The sequence below is a fragment of the Barbatula barbatula genome (genome assembly GCF_947034865.1).
Source record: "Barbatula barbatula genome assembly, chromosome: 9".
Classification (NCBI taxonomy): Eukaryota; Metazoa; Chordata; class Actinopteri; order Cypriniformes; family Nemacheilidae; genus Barbatula; species Barbatula barbatula.
The window spans coordinates 11,132,881-11,154,482 of NC_136772.1; the positions used below are offsets into that span (position 1 = coordinate 11,132,881).

The following is a 21,602-nucleotide window of genomic DNA, read 5'->3' on the forward strand; positions in this document are numbered from 1 at the left end:
AGTGATGTCAGCGATCTAATGTGCTCAATATCACACTCGCTCATGCTCAAACACGCCGTCAACTGGAAACAGAGATTTCAGTGGCTGAATCAGAGATTTCAGAGAGCAGCGAAGACGCCATTCGCTGGCCTCCTGTCCCACCATAAACACAAGATAACAGAGTTGACATTACACAAGCAATCGGTTGACCTTTACCCTCGCTGTTTGACTTATGTTAACATTCACATCCAATGCTGAGCTAGAAAATGGATCTTCATTGATTCAGTTGCAGAAATCAGATTTTAGGGGCCGGTTTGGAGTGAAGAAATATTGGATTGGAAATTGAAATATAAATGTTATTGTGGTTGACAGTTGCATGGGGAAAAAAATTAAACCATACAAAGGTAAAACAATTGACTTTTTCCAAAATTAGTTTTAAGGCTGCTTCTTGGCTCAATAAAGTTAAACATGATATTTTTTGTGTTCGACAGAGATCTTACAACCTGAATTGCCTTACGAGAAATGGTGCAAGCAAATTAAGTATTTAGTCAATGTGACGTTTACGTCCCAAATAGTGCAACCCTACCCAGGACATGTATATCAGTTTAGGACAGATGCGTTTACAGTGTGTACAGGTCGTGATATATGGGGAATATGTAATGGCTCAGATGGTTACCTGTGTGTCAGGTGAGCGTTTGGAATTCCCCGATTGAGTTTCAGCATTATGTAGGGCAGATCTGACAGATGAACCGGCTTCACATTGCTGCTGATATCAGATAACAAGACAGGCCCAAACTTGTTCTTGATATGTAGGAGGCCTTATTAGCTCTTAATGCAACAGTCAAGGTCTGTAGGGGCTTTTAAAGGGTCAACGAACCCATTTTGCAGTTGTAATGTGGGGTATTTCTGATTGGAATGATTTTATTGGGAATTTAAATTGGTTAATGAAAATTGGTCTCTATATGACAGGTGAAAAATAGCAAGGGTTCTAAAGTCATTTCAAAGGCGAAGCATTTTTTTTTTGTTGCAATTTACAAGTCACAAAAAATGGTATTAGGCTATTTGATAGACCCTATTTTTTTGTTTTAGGCCACGTTTACACAATGAAAAACGGAAAAGGTTTTCTTTTGGGGTTTTGAAAAGTTTTTATGTACACACGACAACGTTATTAAAACTATCCGCGTTTACACAGATCTGCAAAAATGACTAAAAGCTGCTGTATTACGACATAACTTTGAAAAGAAAAAATAACCGAGTCCCTGACGATTGATTGACGGTTTATTGGAAGGCGGACATCTGTCGCTAGAGAGACTATAATACGGAGCTCTGCATTTCTCCTCATTCATAGTGAAGAGAAGCGTGCGCACATAAACAAGATGGCGAAAAGTTTGCACACTCGAAAGGTTTCTTTCCATTGAAGCTCGTCAACAACGACATCGACAAAGTTGTACCACCATCTACTCGTCCTCCCGGGTCTGATCCAAAAGCGCAGTTTAAAAACCCTTCGTCACCGTGAATGAGTGTTAAGATTTTGCCGTAGGTCTCTGCTGGTGGTTATAGCACTGGTGTAGTAAATCTACACTTTGCTGGAGAAGCGTTAACAAACTATTTCGCAGAGCAAAAAAACCCATGTAATCCGCCATTGTTGTATTTGTTTCTTCTTCTTCGTTGTGTTTGGGTGTACATGCGCATACCACACCCCCACACCTAATACGCATGCGCACGATGTCGTTTTCTCATTCTTGCGTACTTCGGGGTTTACACGGAAATGAGAACGCCGTGGTTTTCAAAAACGTACACTTTGAAACCCGTTTTAAAAGGTTTGCGTTATCAGTCCCCTAAAACGCAGTTTCCGTGTAAACGCACAGCCAAATTGCATAAATTGTTTTGCGCTTTCACTTTAAAACGGTCTTGTGTAAACGGCCCAGGCCATTCTACTGCGTCACAAACGCAGATTGCAAGAAATTCTTTTGTAACATGTTGACTGGAAGTGTGACATTTTGCAAGCGCCACAAAAAAATCAGCTTGTTTTGAAATGCTCGAAACAGGATTTATATGAAATAGTTGTTATTTCTGTTCACGTCATTGAAAACATTCAAGCGCAGGAGAAAATGTCTTTAGTTTTCCCTCACATTCATCACTGTCTCACAACTTGCTCATTGTGTCTTTTTTATTTCTTCTTCTTTTTTTTTTTATTTAGATAAGCTAATTGCAGGGCTGCACAGTCAATTGCAATATGTTCTGCTGTTATTGAACCACAAAGGCTGTGATTTAATGAAATAATGATGTCGTTGTCAGCATGCGCCGAGTAATTCAAAGTGAATAGGCAGCATTCTGTTGTGTTATGTGCTCCACGTGCCGTATGATCTGCATCTGATGCTTAAAATACAGGGACATGATCTGTTTGAAAAATTCTGCCAGGTAAGACCACTCTGAAAGTTTTCACGCTTTTCACTCCGCTTATGTTTTTTTTGCCATAAGCGTTAAACATTTGAATTTGTCACAACTAAAAATGTGACACATTTCTTTACAGAGTGTTGAAAGTGTCTGTAGCAAGAATACACACAGTGTGAAAAAACCTTCCCTCAGTTTTACATTTGAAGAACCTTCAGTTTTAAGGTTGCAATAAGTTTGAAGCTTTAAAGGTGTCATGAACATTATTCTTTTATACTGTTGTCTGAGGTCTACTTCTGACGTTCACGTGGTTTTTACATTCAAAAACATCAAAATCAATAAGTAATAGGCTATTTTTACCCTGGTTTTGCGGCCGGGTGGGCCGCATTGAAGACTTGGAAGTAAACGCCCACTGCGATGATTGGATAACTTTTCCAAAAGACAGCAGTGTGCCATGTGATGTAAATGACTGTGTCTGTTTGACAAGGTGCGTGCTTAGTAGGAGCCTTCTGCCTTCTTGGTTAGACATGTAGGTTACACATAGCAATAGTGATGCTTCGTACATATATATTTACTCGCATAAGATTCCGGTCGGATTCAATATTGACAGCACAGCATTGCTTTTTAATCTCATTCTGCAAGTCCAGCATCGTCATGTGCCCTGTTTACAAAGGAATCGAATGAAGCGAACAAACGCTCAATGTTTTACCGACGTGAGCTGGAACGTCTTTAAAAATACATTTAAGGCTATTAAGTAAATAAAGACAATACGAAAATAAACCTTAAAATGCAAATTGCTACTATATTTTAGAAGACCAAAAAATCTTAAATCTGCAACTGACCATTTATTAAGACCTAAGTGCCTTTGATCGAAGACAAAAAAACAAACATTAAAGCACTTATTAATAACAAACATGGCAACTCTGCAAAGAGCGCTGTGTGATGCAGCCTTCCGGGCATAAACACAACGCAGCGTGTATCAGCGGTTTAGTTTAAACTGATAGACAAAACAAACCTTTAGCTGAAAAATATGACCCTATGGATACTAGTTTGTCAATCATCACAAATGCAGGAGTGTGTACTATGTGTACATGGCTTAAGTCATTCGCGAACCAGTGGGCGGGGCTAGAGAATTAGTCCTTGATTAGTCCTTCATTCCAGGACCTGCCATTTGCTGGGCCTGGTGTCAATAACAGTTGTCATATCAATACCGATGGACTTAAGTTCTGATACTTACAGGGTGTTCGTTTGAATACGATGAGCTTTTATATAATAAAATCTCAGGTTAAAGTTGATTTCTTAATTCATGACACCTTTAACTGAAGCTTTGCATTTATCAAAAGAAAAACGTTTTTGACCAGATGCTAAATGTTTATTGTAAGAGCTGTCTTCATCTGGCTTTTTATCAATACTTAAAGGGTTTAAAAGCCTCTTGTTTTCCAGTGTTCAATTTAGATAAACGTGTTTATTATCATTCACTCACAGGTATTACCTCTCAAAATATTTACGCCACAGAGGAGACATGTGAACTAAATCACAGTTTCCCAACATCGTCTGAGTTTTTAATAGCGTTTGTTGGCCTGATAACAATTAACTTTAAACTTTTGAAAAGACATTTCTACTAGTTGCCTAGCAGGATTTCCAAACCCCAGCAAAAGATGTAAAATCACATCAGAAATGCAGCAGTTTACATTTTGACAGTTTGATGTGAATATTTTATGCCCTCAGCAATTGGCAGTAGCAGGAGTTCATTGTTGCAAAAGATCCAGACTGAAACCGTCACCATCATGTTTCGGGCGGTTTTAATACATTTAGTTACATTCATTTTGACCCTTTCGAAACGCTTGGCGCCCAGCCTCCACTTAGGGTCTCGTGCCGTTGAGGTGGTTCCTCGTTATTTAACTTTTACTTTGAGGACCCCATAGCCAACATGCCCTCAGAGAGAGAGCGTGAGAGAGAGAGAGAGAGAGAGAGAGAGAGAGAGAGAGAGAGAGCATTTAAATATATTAAGTGTTTGGCTTCACAGTGAGCAAGAGTTTTAGGTCTTCAGAAAGATGTTGTAGCTGCGTCGGTCAGTTCCGACATTCACGTGTGTATTTCATAGCCTTTGTTCAGTCACATGTTAATCTCTTATAAACCGATTTTACATATATGAAACGCTATACGTAAATGCTCATTTCTTCAGGAAGATTACTTTGTGAGGTTGTTTGGGAAAAGTAAATAAGACAGGAGAGACAGAGGTGGGTCACTCCACTTCGTTACTTAACTCCCACTTATGTTCAGTCAACCAAACTTTTTGGCTTTATTATGCGAACAGTATACAGTGGCATTCAACCTTTGGGTGGAGATCTGTATGGTGGGGTTGTAGGACTGACTGAAACTCCCAATGAGCTTGACCTGTCTTCTCTAAAGCACCACAGCTCTGATAACAGTGTTTTTATTCTGCTGGTAACATTTTGAGAATCACAATGTATGCACATTAAAATGTTAAGGTATAAGGGGTTCCCTGCATGTTCATTGTAACAAAATGCTTTTTTGTATTAACTATATAGTGATTATTTAATGATGTTATATCACTGATGGAAAATATTTAGGGAGTTCTGTCAGTTGTTGAGTTTTTACTCCTTGACAGCTGTGATTCAGCTGTTAATTATCTCTTTTTTTTAGGCTTCTCAGTATCTTGTTGAATTTTAGCATTTGCTGTAACATGCAGATTTGGCCTCGGGTGCAATGTTGACATGTGTCCTTGGGCCAGAAATTTCCTTCATCCCAGTTGCATTCGCATTAAAATAGTTGCACTCACACATTATTTGATCTACCAATTTTTCTAGATAACAATATTAAAATAATGAATATAACTAAATAAAATATAATTAATCAAATTAATTTCACATTGAAGGAAATCATGCGTATCACATTACAGATTCAAAGTGTTCCTTCATTTCTGCTTTGACCTACATTTTTGGACTGACATAATTGGCCTGACCTGTAACAATTTACTGTGCTGGCCAGCACATCAAAGTTCCAGCTGGGATATTCAAACAGTTTCACTCTTTTATCCAGAAACCGTCAGTTCCCCATCTCGTCTCTCCATCTCATATACACTAAACTACAACTAACACTTGATTTCCTCTTTCCTTCTTCAACTAGCACGCCTTTCATATAATGATAGAGGTAAGAAAAGCTCGATTCATTCATCTTATTTATTTATTTATTCAAGATCATATTAAAACCTAATTTCAAACCCTTATTTCAATGTCTCTAAAAAGCATCCCTTTGTTTTTATAATGCACATTTTCACCTACAATTCAAAATCCCACTAATTTTACTTTGCGTTTTTCCCTGCACATTGCCTCATCGATCTGTGATGGTTTGACTTTCAGTGCACGGATAAAAAAAGAAAATTGAAATGCTCCCTCTTTCAGGGGATTCAGGCACCGATCCCTTGCTTTAGATGCATGGTAAACCAGCAAATACGGCGGTCAAGAATGCATGTCTCCAAGCATGCAGAAAATGTATGCAAAGATGAATGTGGCAATGGGGAACATCTTAAAAGTGCTTTTGTTGTAGGTGAAGTTTGAAACATGTGTATTTGTGTTGAGAGATTTCTGGACCGCTGTATGTCAGTTTTTCTATTTCGCCCCACACAAAATAGACTATTATATAAAAAGAGCTAGTGTCTGGAAATTCAGGTGTGCTGATCTTTTTAATGGAAGTTTAATAGCTTGGTAGTCATATGCAGTTTGTTTCTTTCATAGCAGAAATGAATGCACTGGAAATAAGTCAACATAAGTTTAACACCGTACCCGACTGTGGAAATACAAGCAGATTTTTCGTTTTGATGTCTGTGTTCCTATGAGCTTCGATGAATTTAATTCACAAACCATGTTGCGGCTTTGTAAATCACATTTGTAAAGCAAATTTGAATAAATCAATATAAATATAAATTATATTTATATTTATATTTATATTAGAGATGCAAAAGTACAGTTAAGCCACGGTTCAATGCGTACCTCGGTTTCTCACCCACGGTTTTCGGTTCAGTTCTGATGGCTTGGCACATTAAAAGTGTTTTTTCATTATTCTATGCTTGTTTGATATGAACAGTACGAAGTTAAGAAGAATAAAACATATTTGATTGCAGTTATCTTTATTTGACATGATGTACAGTAATGTATTCTCTTTAAACAAAAATCTACTTTTCCTGGTCTATTGAATAATATAAAATAAAGTTATATTAAAGATTTACACTGGCAGCTCACTGCAGTACTTTGTTTACCATTCATCAACATGCAAGTAAAATAAGCTTATTGAACAGGTTTAGTACATCAGTGTATTTGAAATAACATAATACAAACTTGCGATTGCTGTAACGGAAGTAAACAGACATTTAACACTGCAAACACTACCGCTCAAGGGGCTATGGCCAAAGATAATAGATATTAACAAGATGCGTCACTGCCATTACAAATATCTGCCTGTTTTCTTGCTATGACACAATTACTGCCCCAAAAGCTGTCGTAAAACAGATTTTGACACGTCACCGTAGACGCTCTTGTCTGCCTATGCTGGGTGAGCAACGCGAATGTTCTGCTTTCGTATGCAGTGTAAAACAGATGAAATACATTGTTAATTTGCTAAATTTGGACATTAAGATTTTGGTACAATGGGCATACAATAAACCCGCTAGGTTCCGGTGCTTCCGATGGCCAGCATCGTCTTTCCGTCAGCTGGTAACAGCAAATTGCTTCTCATGCTGCAGGCAACCTCACTTCACTGCTCCACTCGTGTGAAATCTGTCACCAGCATTCGCTTACATGAATTTACTTCATAACAGATGCCATATCTTAAGCCTAATAAATCTACAACTGCAAATATTAGTCAAAGTTAAAGGGGCAGTGTCTGTTTATTCCCACTATAGGAAAGTGTGGCTGAATCTTAGTGTAGGCTGCAAACCTGTCACAATATAATGGATACTTTTTAAAGAGACTGTTATAGAGGGATGGGGCATCACAAACTATAGACCTTTCATCTTAACAACATAAACAAAGGTTACAACGCATGCGCACTTTTATGACCCTAACTGAACATCCGGTACACATTCACAAACAATAGAGGGCCTGTAGATTATGTTTGATAACGATCAAAAGAAACCGAGAAGAAACGTTACTTTGCTAAACTTGTCTCTCCAGTATTTTGAATTAAGACTCCCATACCAAACTCAACCACTAGATGTCAATTTACCATAAGGTTTCTTTAAATGCATCAAAACTACAGGACCGATTCAACAAATTGTTTATTTAATAAAATGAACATACAACAAAATTCAACAAATCGTTTATTTAATACAGTTATAATACAAATGAATATTAACATAAATTAAATAAAAGATAGGAAGTTATTTTATCAGACACTAGCCAAACACAAAATGGTAAGGCATGGTAGTTTTTTGCCCATTACCCCGATTTCGCACTGCCTGTAAACCCTCTACCGGTTTTCTATGAGTTTTGTTCATATTCGCATGCCTGACGCCATAATAATAAATGTCCCAAACAGAAGTAACAGTAAAATATTGCATAAAAGTCTGCTCTCAAATTATGCAGTTGATGTAGAAACGGCTAAATTAAAACTTTTGTTGCATTTGCAGGTACTGCAAGCACAAGAAGAGATATAAAAAATACAGCTTCAGTACGATTTCCTGTAGCATTTTTAATGACTAGATGGATTATTGATGGTGGCGTCACTGCACGCGAGAAACCCGAGACTAGTATCAAAATTCTGCGTAGCCAGTATATTAATATGCATATAACAACAACAGGAAAACAGATTTGTTTTATAAGCTGATTTTTGATAGATATTGTTAATGATTAAGTATGTTTCACATAACCCTTAAAGGCAGAGTAGATCATTTGGAAAATGCTAACGTTTGCCTGCTAGCAAATCACCATCCAAAGCCACGCCGCCTCCAAAACACATGACCGCGCGCACAGACCAGAATCCATTGGATCGGTTCCAGTGAAGTAATGTCACATTCACTGGTGAGAAAACATTGCAGTACAAAGTGAATAAGATTACTACAATAACGAACATCTCAAGGTACCTGCTCTCTCTCCGCCATTCTTCAGCTGCCTGCACATCGCACATGACTGCGCTCATGACGCATGATGTGAAAATGTACACACCTAAGTAGTTGGTCCAACGTTTTTCCACAGACGATATATAATTATAAAAATACCAATGTTTTACTTTACTTATTGATTGCTATAAGGATATTCCAACCAGCATGAGAAAAAACTTTTCTGGAAAGGATTACCTACTCTGCCTTTAACAGCAAATACAGGCTGTGTATTTTTCAAGGCCTGAAAAGGTTTTATAAATGTCGTGAGAAACTAAATTATGATTGTTTTCTTCCAGGAAACATTGGTTATCCACATAACTAGGCCACAGGGAAAAAATAAATGCTACCAAAGTATAGAAATTGTCCATATCAAACCGTTTTTGACTGCTTTATGTTTTTAGAGGGTGATGAAATGCTAATGTTGACCAGCAAATCACATTCTCATTTAGAGCTTGTGGAGCCGAAGATTGTTGCCCTATCCTGAATGTTAAATAGAGACCAATATAGATGTTTTTCCATATGTGTGTCGGCACTGAAAAAAAACCATTTAGGATTTAGTGTAGCACTGCATTATATGCTGCTTGTGCTTTCATATGTTACAACAGACCAATGCGTAGTCTTACAAATGAATAAATGCATGCGCATAATTCACAAATAATCCTAACATCTTCTAAAAAGCCAGCTGTTTAAATGAGGCTATATGCATTTATCAAAGTTAAGATTTGTTAGGTGCCAGAAGATTTTCTGAGAAATTTCCAAAAAGCGTCTTGATTGAGTTAACAAGGAAAATGAGCGCTTTCCCACTATCGTGCCGAACCGTTCTAAGCTTGGTCTGGAACAGTTACAGTTATGTTTCCACGTGAGCCTGGTTCGACACGGCACGATTACGTACTGTTTCGGCTCAGAATGTTGTCTGACAGCACGGTTTTCTAACTGTTGTATCACGCTAATAAAATGCGTGCAGAGACGTTATACTGTAGCTCAGTCTCTTGTGTTACTAAGAAGCGCGGGACGTGTTTGTGTTTACAGTCTGGTTATCAGCCTTGCGGTGGAAAATGAAACCATTTCGGCATGGAGTACGATTTGGCACAATGGTGAAAAAGCGTTTATTGTTTTATATTAGTTTATTTAATGATTGAGCTTATGAAACATTTCAAAACCTTCAATATTTACAGTGTTGTTTTAGAATCTCAAAATGTTCGATTTAAATTATATTTGAAATCACTAATATTCTGTGTGTCTAACTACACTTACATTTACTTCTCCGGACTGAATTTGTTCAACTTTCTAAATACCATTTACAGTTTGACACTAAATATGTGTAAAAAGACTTCACACCCACACACACACTCATTTAAAACAAACATGTCTGCTGGACTTTTTTCCACTGGTCTCTTTATTTTCAGACATGAACAACACAAACCCCAGTAACCCTCACGCTGACATTCTATATCTGCCACAGGCGTCTGGGTAGCCGGATAAGCCTCTTAAATTACCTGCAAACAGTTCTTAGTTTTTGTCTATAATAAAAAAAGGAATGCTTTAAAAACGTCCCTCCACGTATCCGTGCACGGCCGTCGCCCCAGGAAACGAATGCTACCCTAAATCCTCATTGTTGTTATGTTTATGACTTGTGTCTGCTTAGTGACTGACGTTTGAGCAAATGGAAAAGTAAACATGACCCTGACCCGTGTAGGTGTATGAGGTCAGGGTGCGGGTTGTTTTCTTTGTGTCCCCCTCAGGAGCCTCAGCCCTTCTCATACCTCCATCCTGCCTCATTACATGTCAGCCTTTTGGGTTTGAGTAACAGCAAAGCAGATGTATTCTCTTTCCCGTCTGCACCCTGACCGTTTCGTGTTTTTCTTCTCTGCATGATGGATGTTGCAGCCTTTAACCTTGTCTCGTCCCTCACGCAGTCGTGCACGGCTTCTTTCCGTTTGTTTCTTTGAGGACTTGGGAGGAGTTTGTTAATATTCTTTGCTCGAACAATCTGTGGCCCAAAGTTCGGTTTGAGAACATGTAGGCCACGTATTAGAATGTAGCTGTTCTGCATTCAACCTATTTTTGACTCCAATCCAGCAGGTGCTCTGCGGACAGTGTTTCTTCATTCTGCTTACTTATTGAGCATTTGTTAAAAAACGAGGCCAAATGGAGATGTTTTTCCTTTTTCAAGCACAGAAGACTAAAGACGGGTTGTTCAGGAGTGTCTGGGTCAATCTTTTAAAGTTGTATACTCTAAATATTCTGCTTTGTTTTCAACCCATGGTTGGGTAAAAAATGGACAGAACAAACTTAGCCGTTGGGTTATAAATTAACTTGCTGGGTTGTTGGTACCCAACCATTTTGGGTTAAGTGTTTGGTTCCAAGTTTTTAAGAGTTTATTAAAAATATTTCCAAATTCAATAGAAAAGAACAAAAAGTTTTGCCTTAAAGGTACAGTTCACCCAATGATCAAAATTCTGTCATCGTTTACTCACCTTCGAGTCGTTCCAAATCTGTATAAATGTATTTTTTCCGATGAACGCAGATAAAAATATTTGGAAGAATGCTTGTAACCAAACAATTCTTGGCCCCCATTAAGTGCCTAAGAACGGTTTGCTTTCCTACATTCTTTAAAATATCTTCTTTTGTGTTCAACAGAACAAATAAATTGAAAATTGAAAAATCTTTCCTACTATGGAAGAACAAAGAAATGTATACAGATTTGAAACAACTTGAGGGTGAGTGCATGAAGACAGAATTTTAAGTTTTGGGTGAACTGTTCCTTTGAGAAATTGAAGGCTTTTTCATGAAAACTATTATTAATATATTGTTATATTACAAGTATTAATGCCACATTGTAGTGTTGCGTTGCTTAAATTGTGCATCTTAAAGTAAAAAAATCACTGCACCACAATATTTGTTTATTATATACAGTAAAAATATGAATGTACTACATAAAATACATTCTAATGAGAACTAATGAGATGGGAATTAGAGGTCTTCACGGGTCCACTTAGATCCGAAAACCCGAGGTCCGGCCCGAGACCCGCGCGGGTTCGGGTCTAAAAGATTAACGGGAGCTTCGGACACGGGTCGGGTATATTATTAGTGTCCTCGGGTCTTGGGTAATATAAAGTAAAAATAGTTTTGCTTAATTGACCCGAGGAAGACCCGAACTATCCTGTACAATAACAGCACGTCGCTTGTGTGTGTGAGTGTAGTTACCAACTCTCCTCCAACCCTCAGCCGATCGGTTGAAAGCCACGCAAATCTTCAGAAAGTCGCGGTGATCTGAAATCACCTTAGAATTGAAATCCCGAAGTTTCCAACGCTGCAGGGGTTTGCACTCGATGTAGTTACCATCGTATTCAGTAAAAACATACTTCCACCAGGCGACCAGAAGTTGAAATTAAAAGACGCGCACATTTCAGTACTACGCGGTTTGGAACACATTGTTGAGACAGAATGTTCGCGCGAGTGGTTGCCATGTCGTCACTTATTTAGATTTGATTCAGCTAAAACTGGCACAACCCATTTAGCCTCAGTTTGCGCAATTTGCCAGAGCAAAACAAGAGGATCAACGTGTTCATTGCCATATCAATTTTATTAATACACGTCGGTTTACATTCAGGTCTAGTCGGGTTTAAAAAACATATACGATGCGTCGGACTCGGGTCTAACGTTATCGGGTCTGCCTCGGGTCGGGGCTTTAAAATAAAAACGTTATCGGGTCTGTCTCGGGTTCGGGTAAAAAGTGATTCGGGTCATTTCAGGTCGGGTAAACATCTTTGGACCCGAGAAGACCTCTAATGGGAATTAGAATGGGAACTCTCAAAGGTAAAATGTCTTGAAAATAATGTGACATAATTCTCATGCAAATAATGGAGCAAAACGGTACAAGAAATAGTCGTTTTCTTAATGCAAAACCTTTTTTAATTTGTATTTTGTGGTGCAGTGTGACCTAATGTAAAAAATACCTTTTTTTCTTGAGGAAGGGCCGGTGTGATGTCCTGATGCACTCTCTATCTCTTATGTCACTTAATAATTCACTTAAAAAAGGATTAGCTTGTTTGATAAGCGGGAAACAGTCTTGAACAGTCCGCTGATGAAGAGCGGTTGGTCAGAAAAGGTCATGTTGGGTGAAGACAGGCTCCTACAATGTGAACCGCACTATACTTACACAATGCATCATGAAAAAGTTCTCAGTCATTGTGACCGCCTCACTAATATATTACATCTAGATGCCATAATGGCCATACTCTCACAAGCCAGTCCATTTCACGACCCCCACATACTGGGTCAGCTGCTTATCAAATCTATGGTCCACTTCCAGAAGCAATGGATCATGTGTAACTAGCATTCAACTGCAACTCCCATAAGCCCCTTCTGTCCAAGCTTAATGCCGCTCAGCCGCAGTGCAATGCCCACCCTTACCCCATTTTAAAAAACACTGTGTGACAATGCTTGTATATTTGCATGTTTGTTTTTCAGATACTGTACCTGTTGCAGTAGTGTTGTCAATGTGTGGTTTCTGCACCAGCCACAACATTTGCATGGATCTGTTCCAGTATTTTTAAATCCTGGTGCAAAGCGCAGCTGTTCTGCCCTTGAGCAGTTCTTCTGCCGGGTTTACACACTATGATGTGTTCACTTCCCCTCGCCTATAAGAGTGGGTGCGGCCCATTGGAAAGTCATTATCACCATCATTATACTGTATTTCTTATTTCATAAAAAGGGTAAAGTTGGCGGTAAAGTTAATATCTTGAGACATCACTTTTGTGTTTGCTGACTCAAATTCAGATTATTAAAATAAACAATTTACATCAGTTTCCTAGAGCTGTGCAGTTTCTGTATTTCTTCAAACTTGTGTTTTATTTAAACAGCATAATGGGAAACTGACAACGTTTTCCTCATTAGATTTTCCGGGAAGAGGTCAATGTGTGACAATGATTGATAGAGGATCAACTCCAAATAACTAATTTGCAAGTCAGAGATCACCAAACATAAGTATAGTATGCAACGAAAGAGAAAGATTTGCATGTGCTTGCATAACCCATCTGCCTTTGTTTGCATGTCCACAAGTATCAGTGAATGGAACCGAGAATCTGGTATATGACTGACCTCAAACCCCTTTTAACTGGGATTTCATACAGCCCTTAGGAATTCATTTCATGACACTTTGATAAATAGATGGTTGTTGGTGCTTTACTATTTGTTTTGTTTTGTAAGCACGAAAAACTTTTATTTCGCTAATTGTTTGTTTGTTTGTTTGTATGTATTTTTGTGCATTGCTCACGTACCTTAATTTTTTAAGCTTGTGTTCTGTAAAGAGAATAATTGGGTTGAAGTGGGTTGAGAATAAAGTTTTTGTCATTTCTCATCCTCAAGTTGTTACAAATCTGTATAAATGTATTTGTTCCGATGAACACAGAGAAAGATATTGGGAAGAATGCTTGTAAACGAACACTTCATGACCACCATTGACTACCATAGTAGGACAAATGACAGTGGTAGTCAAAAGTGCCCCAGAACAGTTTGCTTTCCTACATTCTCCAAAATATCTTCTTTTGTGTTCAAAAGAACAGAGACATTTATACAGATTTGAAACAACTCAAGGGTGAGTAAAGAATGACAGAATTTTCTGTTCATTTAAATGCTCTTATACAGGATGATGCCTCTAATAACCTGTTAAAAAATCACATTATCTACAATCTATATTCTATGTCTTATCCACAAACAGCACATGATTATGCAAATAACGGCAAGTCATTAAGCAATAAATTGCCTTGTTAACTCTTAAACATGAGAATGTATTTTGACACAACTTCATCTGTTTCAGAATCTAGCCCAACTTAGGCAGATGTCAATATGGAAAGGATGTGTGACATGCCTTTATCCTTCAAAACTATAAACAAAGCCATGCATGTTAAAATAAAACTGGCCAATACCGCCAAAAAACTACAATTTGTTTTGGCTACCTATGCAGGTCACGGCAAAATTAATATAATTCAATGTACAATTTACTTGATGTTCAATGCAAAACCATCTGAGATCCAGATGTCTGCACCATCTTTTACTTACAGGTGGTCCAAATAACCATCCCAACCCTCTTTTATATTGTCTTTCAGGACCCTGGACCCATGCCACCGTCTCCCACCTTGAGCCAGAAGCCGCTGCAGTTGTTGGAAATCAAAGCTAGGGGGCGCTTCGGCTGCGTCTGGAAGGCTCAGCTGCTCAATGACTATGTAGCAGTCAAGATCTTCTCAATTCAGGTACCAGCCGGACTCCTGGCCTGAGAATCCTGCTTCTAAAGCTGCTGAGTTAATGTTACTGGCTTAAGAAATTTCTCAGCCGATTGTGAAGCTGAGCCTTGTGTCAGCCCTTAAACCCACAGATTCATGCTCCTTAGCACGCACTGCAGAGGTTAACGTTTGTGTCTTTCAAACCAAAAGCCAAATACTGTTTGTGATATTCTGACCGGTAAAATGATTGATCACTTAAAGAACCCAGGTTGACTGTAAATTTAAGGCTGCAATTTCTTAAAATGATCACTTGGAAGCTCCAATTTTGAGGGTTTTTGCCATAGCACTATTCTAAAATATTTCCCATAACGCTGTGCTTCACAGGACAAGCTGTCTTGGCAGAATGAGTATGATATTTACAACCTTCCCGGCATGAGGCACGAGAACGTTCTGCAGTTCCTCGGGGCCGAGAAGAGAGGAAGCAACCTGGACATTGAGCTGTGGCTCATCACTGCTTATCATGAGAAGGTTTGTGGTGAAAGTTCACAAATTATTTTTTTACAAGATGTCATATCTGTGTTTATTCTAACTGTATATCCTGCACTTGCTAACTGCACTTCTGGTTAGACCTAAACTACATTTCGTTACACTGTACTTGTATACTAATCTAAAATCTAATCTAATATTTTATTGCACTCATGTATAAATTGTCGGCACAATGTTTATAAATTAAAGTATTTCCTTATTTTATCTTTCATTTATTCCTCCACCAGCTGAGAGGTGTGAAATAAATATGACACTGATAAATGTTTAAGAGAAATATCGTGTGCTATTTTTATGACTGTTGGATCTATGGAAATATTCTAACCATCAATTTGTAGTGTTGTCTTTATTTAGCATTTAGTTGTGAAGGTCTTCTCTTTCAGACATACTTTACAATCAAATAGAATCAAGTGGCAGAACGTCCATTACATTAAATAGCTGCATGAATGGGTCTAAATCAGTGTATAAAATTTATATTATAAATAAGAATAAATACAATCATCTTTTCGCCAAGTACTGAATTTCAAAATATGCACAGTGTTATTTAAAGTGAATTCTGCAGACACTATCATAAGTGTTACTGCTTATGATTTTTTCTTATCTTTTCCTAAGAATTCAAGTGTTTTCTGTGTGTGCTGTATGCTTATGTAGAGCTGTGATTGACCCCTGAAATCTCTTTCTGCAGGGATCGCTGTCGGACTACCTGAAGGCAAATGTATTGACGTGGAATGACCTGTGTCACATTGCTCAGACCATGGCTCGAGGACTAGCTTACCTGCACGCTGACATCCCGGGACACAGAGACGGACACAAAGCGGCCATCGCACACAGGTTAGACTCCACCACTTTCCAAAAGCCTGAAAAAATATTGTTTTGATCAAAATGATAGAAATGTTGTCTTCGACACGAAACCACCATACTGGTGCATCTCTAAACAGTGTTGATAAATGATCCAAAGAATTGATAGATCGACTTTCTATTGTTAATTATTTCAAACTTATTCTTGATCAGATGTCCTTTCTCAGAATGTGGATGTATAGATTGTATCAATAATACACATTTTCTCAGTCACTGATCAATATTAGATCAGGTGCCAATGTAGTGTGCACCTCTGCCTGGATTCTGTTTAAATGGGCCTATGCGATTCATTTAAGGTAATGTATTGTAATTACATATGCATTACTGTTTATTTTGTGTGCGCAGGGATATTAAAAGCAAGAATGTGCTGCTGAAGACGAACTTGTCAGCCTGCATTGCTGACTTTGGTTTGGCTTTGAAGTTCGAGACGGGGAAGTCAGCTGGGGACACTCACGGTCAGGTGAGCTCTAATGAAGAAACACCTGTTCAACTCATCTGGTGTGCGTGCTGTTCCCCTTTAGGTGTTTGTATTTGAATGTGATTTATGTGTTCCGTCAGAGGCTGTCTCTTAATGTCATTGCCTGCCTATACCTTATTCAATTCTACTGAAACAACTACCAATGATACATGAATAAACACACCTAGTAAATATAACTTATAAAATATCAATATAACCTTCAACATAAGCATGAGCAAATAACAAATTGCCTAAGCATTGCTTTGTTATAGTTTGTTGGCTTATCCAATAAAGTAATTTCATTATAAAAAAGTGTAACAAGAGCTTAAAGAGTTTCTAGCAGTCAAGTTCATTAAAAGTCCGGATAAAGTGACGTACATTAAAATATGTATTCTGAGTTTGTCACACAACAGAAAAGTGTGCAATGAACCACCCAGCCAATTATGAATGGAGAATAGATCATAATCTTGGAAAAATAAGCAGGACTCTCAAACTCTGGGGTGTGTCCGATGTTGGCGCTGAAGCCACGCCCACTCACGTCGCTCAACCTGAGTCTCCAGGCTATATGTGAAGATTTTTATGGGAGGATTGTATACATCAGCAGACATAAAATCACACGCTGTGATCTTCCTTCCGTTCGCATCATTCCCCTCCGTGTCCGCGTCGTTCGCTTGTTATTTGGCGTGAGGTTTGTTTAGTTGGGCAGAGTGAGAGCGTGAGAGAGCCTGAAAGCGTGTGCATGATAGCTTGCAACCCCGAGGTCGTGATTGAGCTGATGCTAGGTGCTCTAGTGATAAAATCCTGAACAGAGAATTGGTGAAAAACTCCACAATTCATTGCCACATATTTGGTATCTTTCTAATGTGTTTACATTTCTAACATCCATAATGTGTTTAGAAACAATTCTCAGAATTCTTAAAAGAAAACTATACAAGTCACCACATTGTATTACTAAGAGCTACCTGCATTATCATTATGAACAAACACTACAAAACAAGATGTTGATCTCAAAACAGGACATTCAGACTTGATCAAAAAGTGATGTTTGTGTTTGTCAGGTAGGAACCAGGCGCTACATGGCCCCAGAGGAGCTTGAGGGGGCCATCAATTTCCAGCGAGATTCTTTCCTCAGGATAGACATGTATGCGGTGGGGCTGGTGCTGTGGGAGCTGGCGTCTCGCTGCACCGCGTCTGATGGTATGAACAGCTGGTCTTCTAAAATATATCATATTAAAATGATATCAAATGTATCTGTTATACATATTATACTGTACACACAGCTAAGCATGATTTTTTTACGGTTTCTGAAGGTCCAGTTGATGAGTACATGCTGCCTTTCGAAGAAGAGGTGGGGCAGCATCCCACACTGGAAGACATGCAGGAGGTGGTGGTCCACAAAAAACTTCGGCCCACCTTCAGGGAGTGCTGGCAGAAACATGCGGTACGTAACATCCACACCTCTCCCTCCAGATTTATTTTGAGTTGAGTTTTATCCCATACAAGAACATGTTTATTTCTCTTTCAGGGTTTGGCCATACTGTGCGAGACCATAGAGGAGTGTTGGGACCACGAGGCAGAGGCGCGGCTCTCCGCAGGATGTGTCGAGGAGCGCGTGGTCCAGATGCAGAGGCAGACCAGCATCTCCGCCCCGGAGGAAATAGTCACCGTTGTAACCATGGTGACCAACGTGGACTATCCCCCTAAGGAGTCTAGTCTATGACTAGAGGATTTCAGCATGTGAATTGTGTGCTGACCGAACAGAAAAGACACGTCCGGGATGTTTGACTGCTGTTCTGACCGGCTAGCTTCAGACATGCTGGGTGATTCTTTTGTGCTTACGGCTGGATCGACGCAGATGATGAACTCTACACCGAATCCCAGCAAACAGCTGTTAGTGTATGTGTGTATATAAAAACTACAATCACGGGGCACTGGATGGATGGATTATAATTCAACACGAGATCCCGTGTCGGAAACGAAACCGTTTGCTGTCTATACGGAGAAGAAACTTTGCCCATTTGAGGACGAAATCAGACTCCACGCGGTGCTCGCGGCATTTCAAAGGGGAGACGTCCATGTATAAAAGCAAACAAAAAAGAAACAAGGACACATTTGATGTGTTTGTCTGAATGACTATTGTAATGCCAATACGAAACAGCTTCTTGAATGTGTAGTGTGACGCTGCTGTACAGATATCAACAGAAAGGGTGACGATAAAACCCAAATCAACACATGTTTCCTCTGAAAGCTTCTCAGAGTTTCTGTCTGATAACCACCAACCTCTCGACAAGGTATACCTCAGTTTCTCATCCTAATAATGCGTTTGTTTTGTAACACTATATGATATAAAACAAGAGGCTTTTCGATGACCTCCGTTTGGCACGAAAGCTTTTTAAATACGGGAAAAAACGTTTTTTATATGACAGATTATGCCAAGAAACGATGGCCATTCATAAACCAGTGTTCTGCCTTCTTTCTTTGAGTTGTTTTCTATGTCGCCCTGCTGTTTATAATGTGATACTTTGTTTCTCCGCATTGTGACCGTTTGTTTGTTAATCAGTTTTTTGACCTTCATCCGAGACCTGATGAGAAGAAAAAATCCCTGGAAATATGAATTTTGTGAAAATAATACATAAGCACTTACCAATATAGTTTTGCAGTGTCCTCACAGCGTTGACGTATGTGCATGCCTTTGTTTTTCTTTTCCTTTCTTTTGACTCATTACTTTTTTAACCTGATCACGTAAGGCTCGTGCATGACATCTCATCAGCAGACATAAAACCCCTTTTATTCATTTTTGTATCAAAAGTCTTTTTATCTATCACTCTCCAGTTTTATTTCCATTTGCGTGTGGAATTGTCTAATCCTGGTCACAGTCCGCTTATGCCATGCAAGACACCCTCAAGCGCTGCGCTACAACCAGCCTCCGAACTCACAAGGGATGTTGTTAAACTGGTTTCAGATCGGCGGCCAGGCGACCTTCTACAAACATCTACAAGAACTGTATCTCCGTATGTCTCAGGAAGCGTTTCCCTTTGCTTTGAGCCCTCTGGTGCCATTCTGGTGACCCTTGTAATATTGTGTATGCAAGGGCCCTTGATAATAACACCTTATCAGTGCGGTCATATTTCGTGCAATAACATCACAAGCAGGGACTGTTTCACGGCTCACAGGCCACTTCCAATGTGGTAAAATACAAGCGCCTAGCAGATCGCTTTAAGACCATAAACGTGTATATCATGAACTGAAGTCGCTTATGACACTGCTATGCATATGTTATGGCGTCCAGTTGTCTGAGAGTATTAAACAAAAAATATGCTGTTAGGGGGCCGGACACATGCAGTTATCCTGTCTGCCGTCGGGTCAGCAAGTCTTTCTAATAAACCGCTTCTCTGTTGCTGCTCTTGGGCTTTGTTCATACAGCACATAAATCTGATTACTTTTTTAACTGGATGGTTTTGATCTTGAGGCCAAACATTTGAAGGCAACAGAAAGTGTACCTGCCACACTGCGGAAAGAAAAGGAACATTTTTAATGAATCATTAATCTGTGAATGGGGAATTGTGTCCTGAATGACCATTTTTTTCTGGGTGTATGAACAAAGCCTTTACACAATTCTCCTGTCGGTTTGTTTTGCTTTCATAACACCGCATGTGATCAGGTCCATACAACTGTATGCAATCCATTCTCTCTGTTGTAGCAATCTCAGCCCGCTTATTCTACTACTTCATCCAACTGGTCAAATAAGGGCACGTGCCATCTAGTAAGGGCCGAATGAGAGTGCATTTGATCTCAGAAGATGGAGGATTTTGTGAAATGTGTGGTTTATTTGCCGACTGGGTTAGCACTGATCACATGCTGATCTGAGAATGAATTTTCTGACATCTGTTATTCACTATAATAAACACTACAGATGATTCACTGAGCGTGAGCGATTGCTGCTGCCTATAGAGTGTTTTATCCAGGTGCTTTCTCATTCCCATCTGTTCTAAAAGTCTGGTTGCATCATTAGTTTAGTGAATCTGATCTAAAGGATGTTTGTTGGAACACACTCCCCTCACATGAACAGCCAAAACTTTCACGTCCACGTTCCGTACAAGACTCGATTGAAAATGCACCATATTGTACATATGAATGTTGTTTTAGATTGTGAAAAGAGCATGAGTTTTTTAAATGTCTTAAAGAAGAAAATCCTTTATTGATATTATTATTATCGTTATTATTAAACAAATATTTTAATGTTTATTTTGTACATTTGTATTTTAGTTTTATTAATTTATGTCATGCCCCAAACTTTTGTTTTTCTCTCCTGGATAAATGAGACATGATGCTTTCACTATTTATAAAAACACTACGAAAACAAATCAATCCTTTACCTCAGACTTTCACTCACAGTGTTCAAACGATTGGACGGAAAGTGTAGCACGATGCAAGTATTTCTCCTGCGACTCGACCAGCTTCTCTCTCTTCATCTTTTCTCACAGACACACTTTTGGGTGTTCGGTGACAACACTGCTTCTCTATTACAGCGTTGAGTGAATGTCTCTACTTTACCCAGACTCTCTATTTTGGGTGCGAGCAGCTGTATTACCGTCGTGCTGGACATGCCATTTTTGTCCACTCTTTCTCGAGTATTTAATGCATTCAGGGCCTGATCGGACGTAATTGTTACATAATGTACAGATGAAATTTTATGCTACTACTCCCCTCAAATAAAGTATAGTGACTGCCTCAAATGTGTGCTGCCTCACTTATCTGCTCATTTGCTTTCAAATATTACATCTTTTTCGCCATGCGGTTTTCTTGGAGACATTTTTACGTTCGTATATTTCTTACATTTTGTTTTATTTGTATAAAAAAGATTGTTATGCATTCAATTCTTCCCAGTCAATTCTATAAAATGATGAATTGATTGGAAAAGATAGTAGTATAGTTGAAGCAAAATCACAGCTGTGTTTTTAATCCAGGATAATGTGTCAGATGTAAAAGTTGTATTTATGTTGTGGATGTAATATAATCATCCCGCCTT

General features: G+C 38.9%; 1 protein-coding gene across 2 annotated transcripts in view; it reads left to right on the forward strand.

Annotated features, from left to right (window-relative positions):
• acvr2aa (activin A receptor type 2Aa) overlaps window positions 1-21,306 on the forward strand; it is a 41,396-nt gene extending 20,090 nt beyond the window's left edge. For both annotated transcript variants that reach the window (XM_079464676.1, XM_079464675.1), the window contains exons 5-11: window positions 14,602-14,745; window positions 15,100-15,243; window positions 15,944-16,089; window positions 16,462-16,576; window positions 17,632-17,770; window positions 17,884-18,014; window positions 18,099-21,306. In XM_079464676.1, the coding sequence (XP_079320802.1) occupies window positions 14,602-14,745; window positions 15,100-15,243; window positions 15,944-16,089; window positions 16,462-16,576; window positions 17,632-17,770; window positions 17,884-18,014; window positions 18,099-18,293 (1,014 nt within the window). In that variant the 3' untranslated portion in view covers window positions 18,294-21,306. The remainder of the gene's footprint in view (window positions 1-14,601; window positions 14,746-15,099; window positions 15,244-15,943; window positions 16,090-16,461; window positions 16,577-17,631; window positions 17,771-17,883; window positions 18,015-18,098) is intronic.
• Window positions 21,307-21,602: the final 296 nt, after the last annotated feature.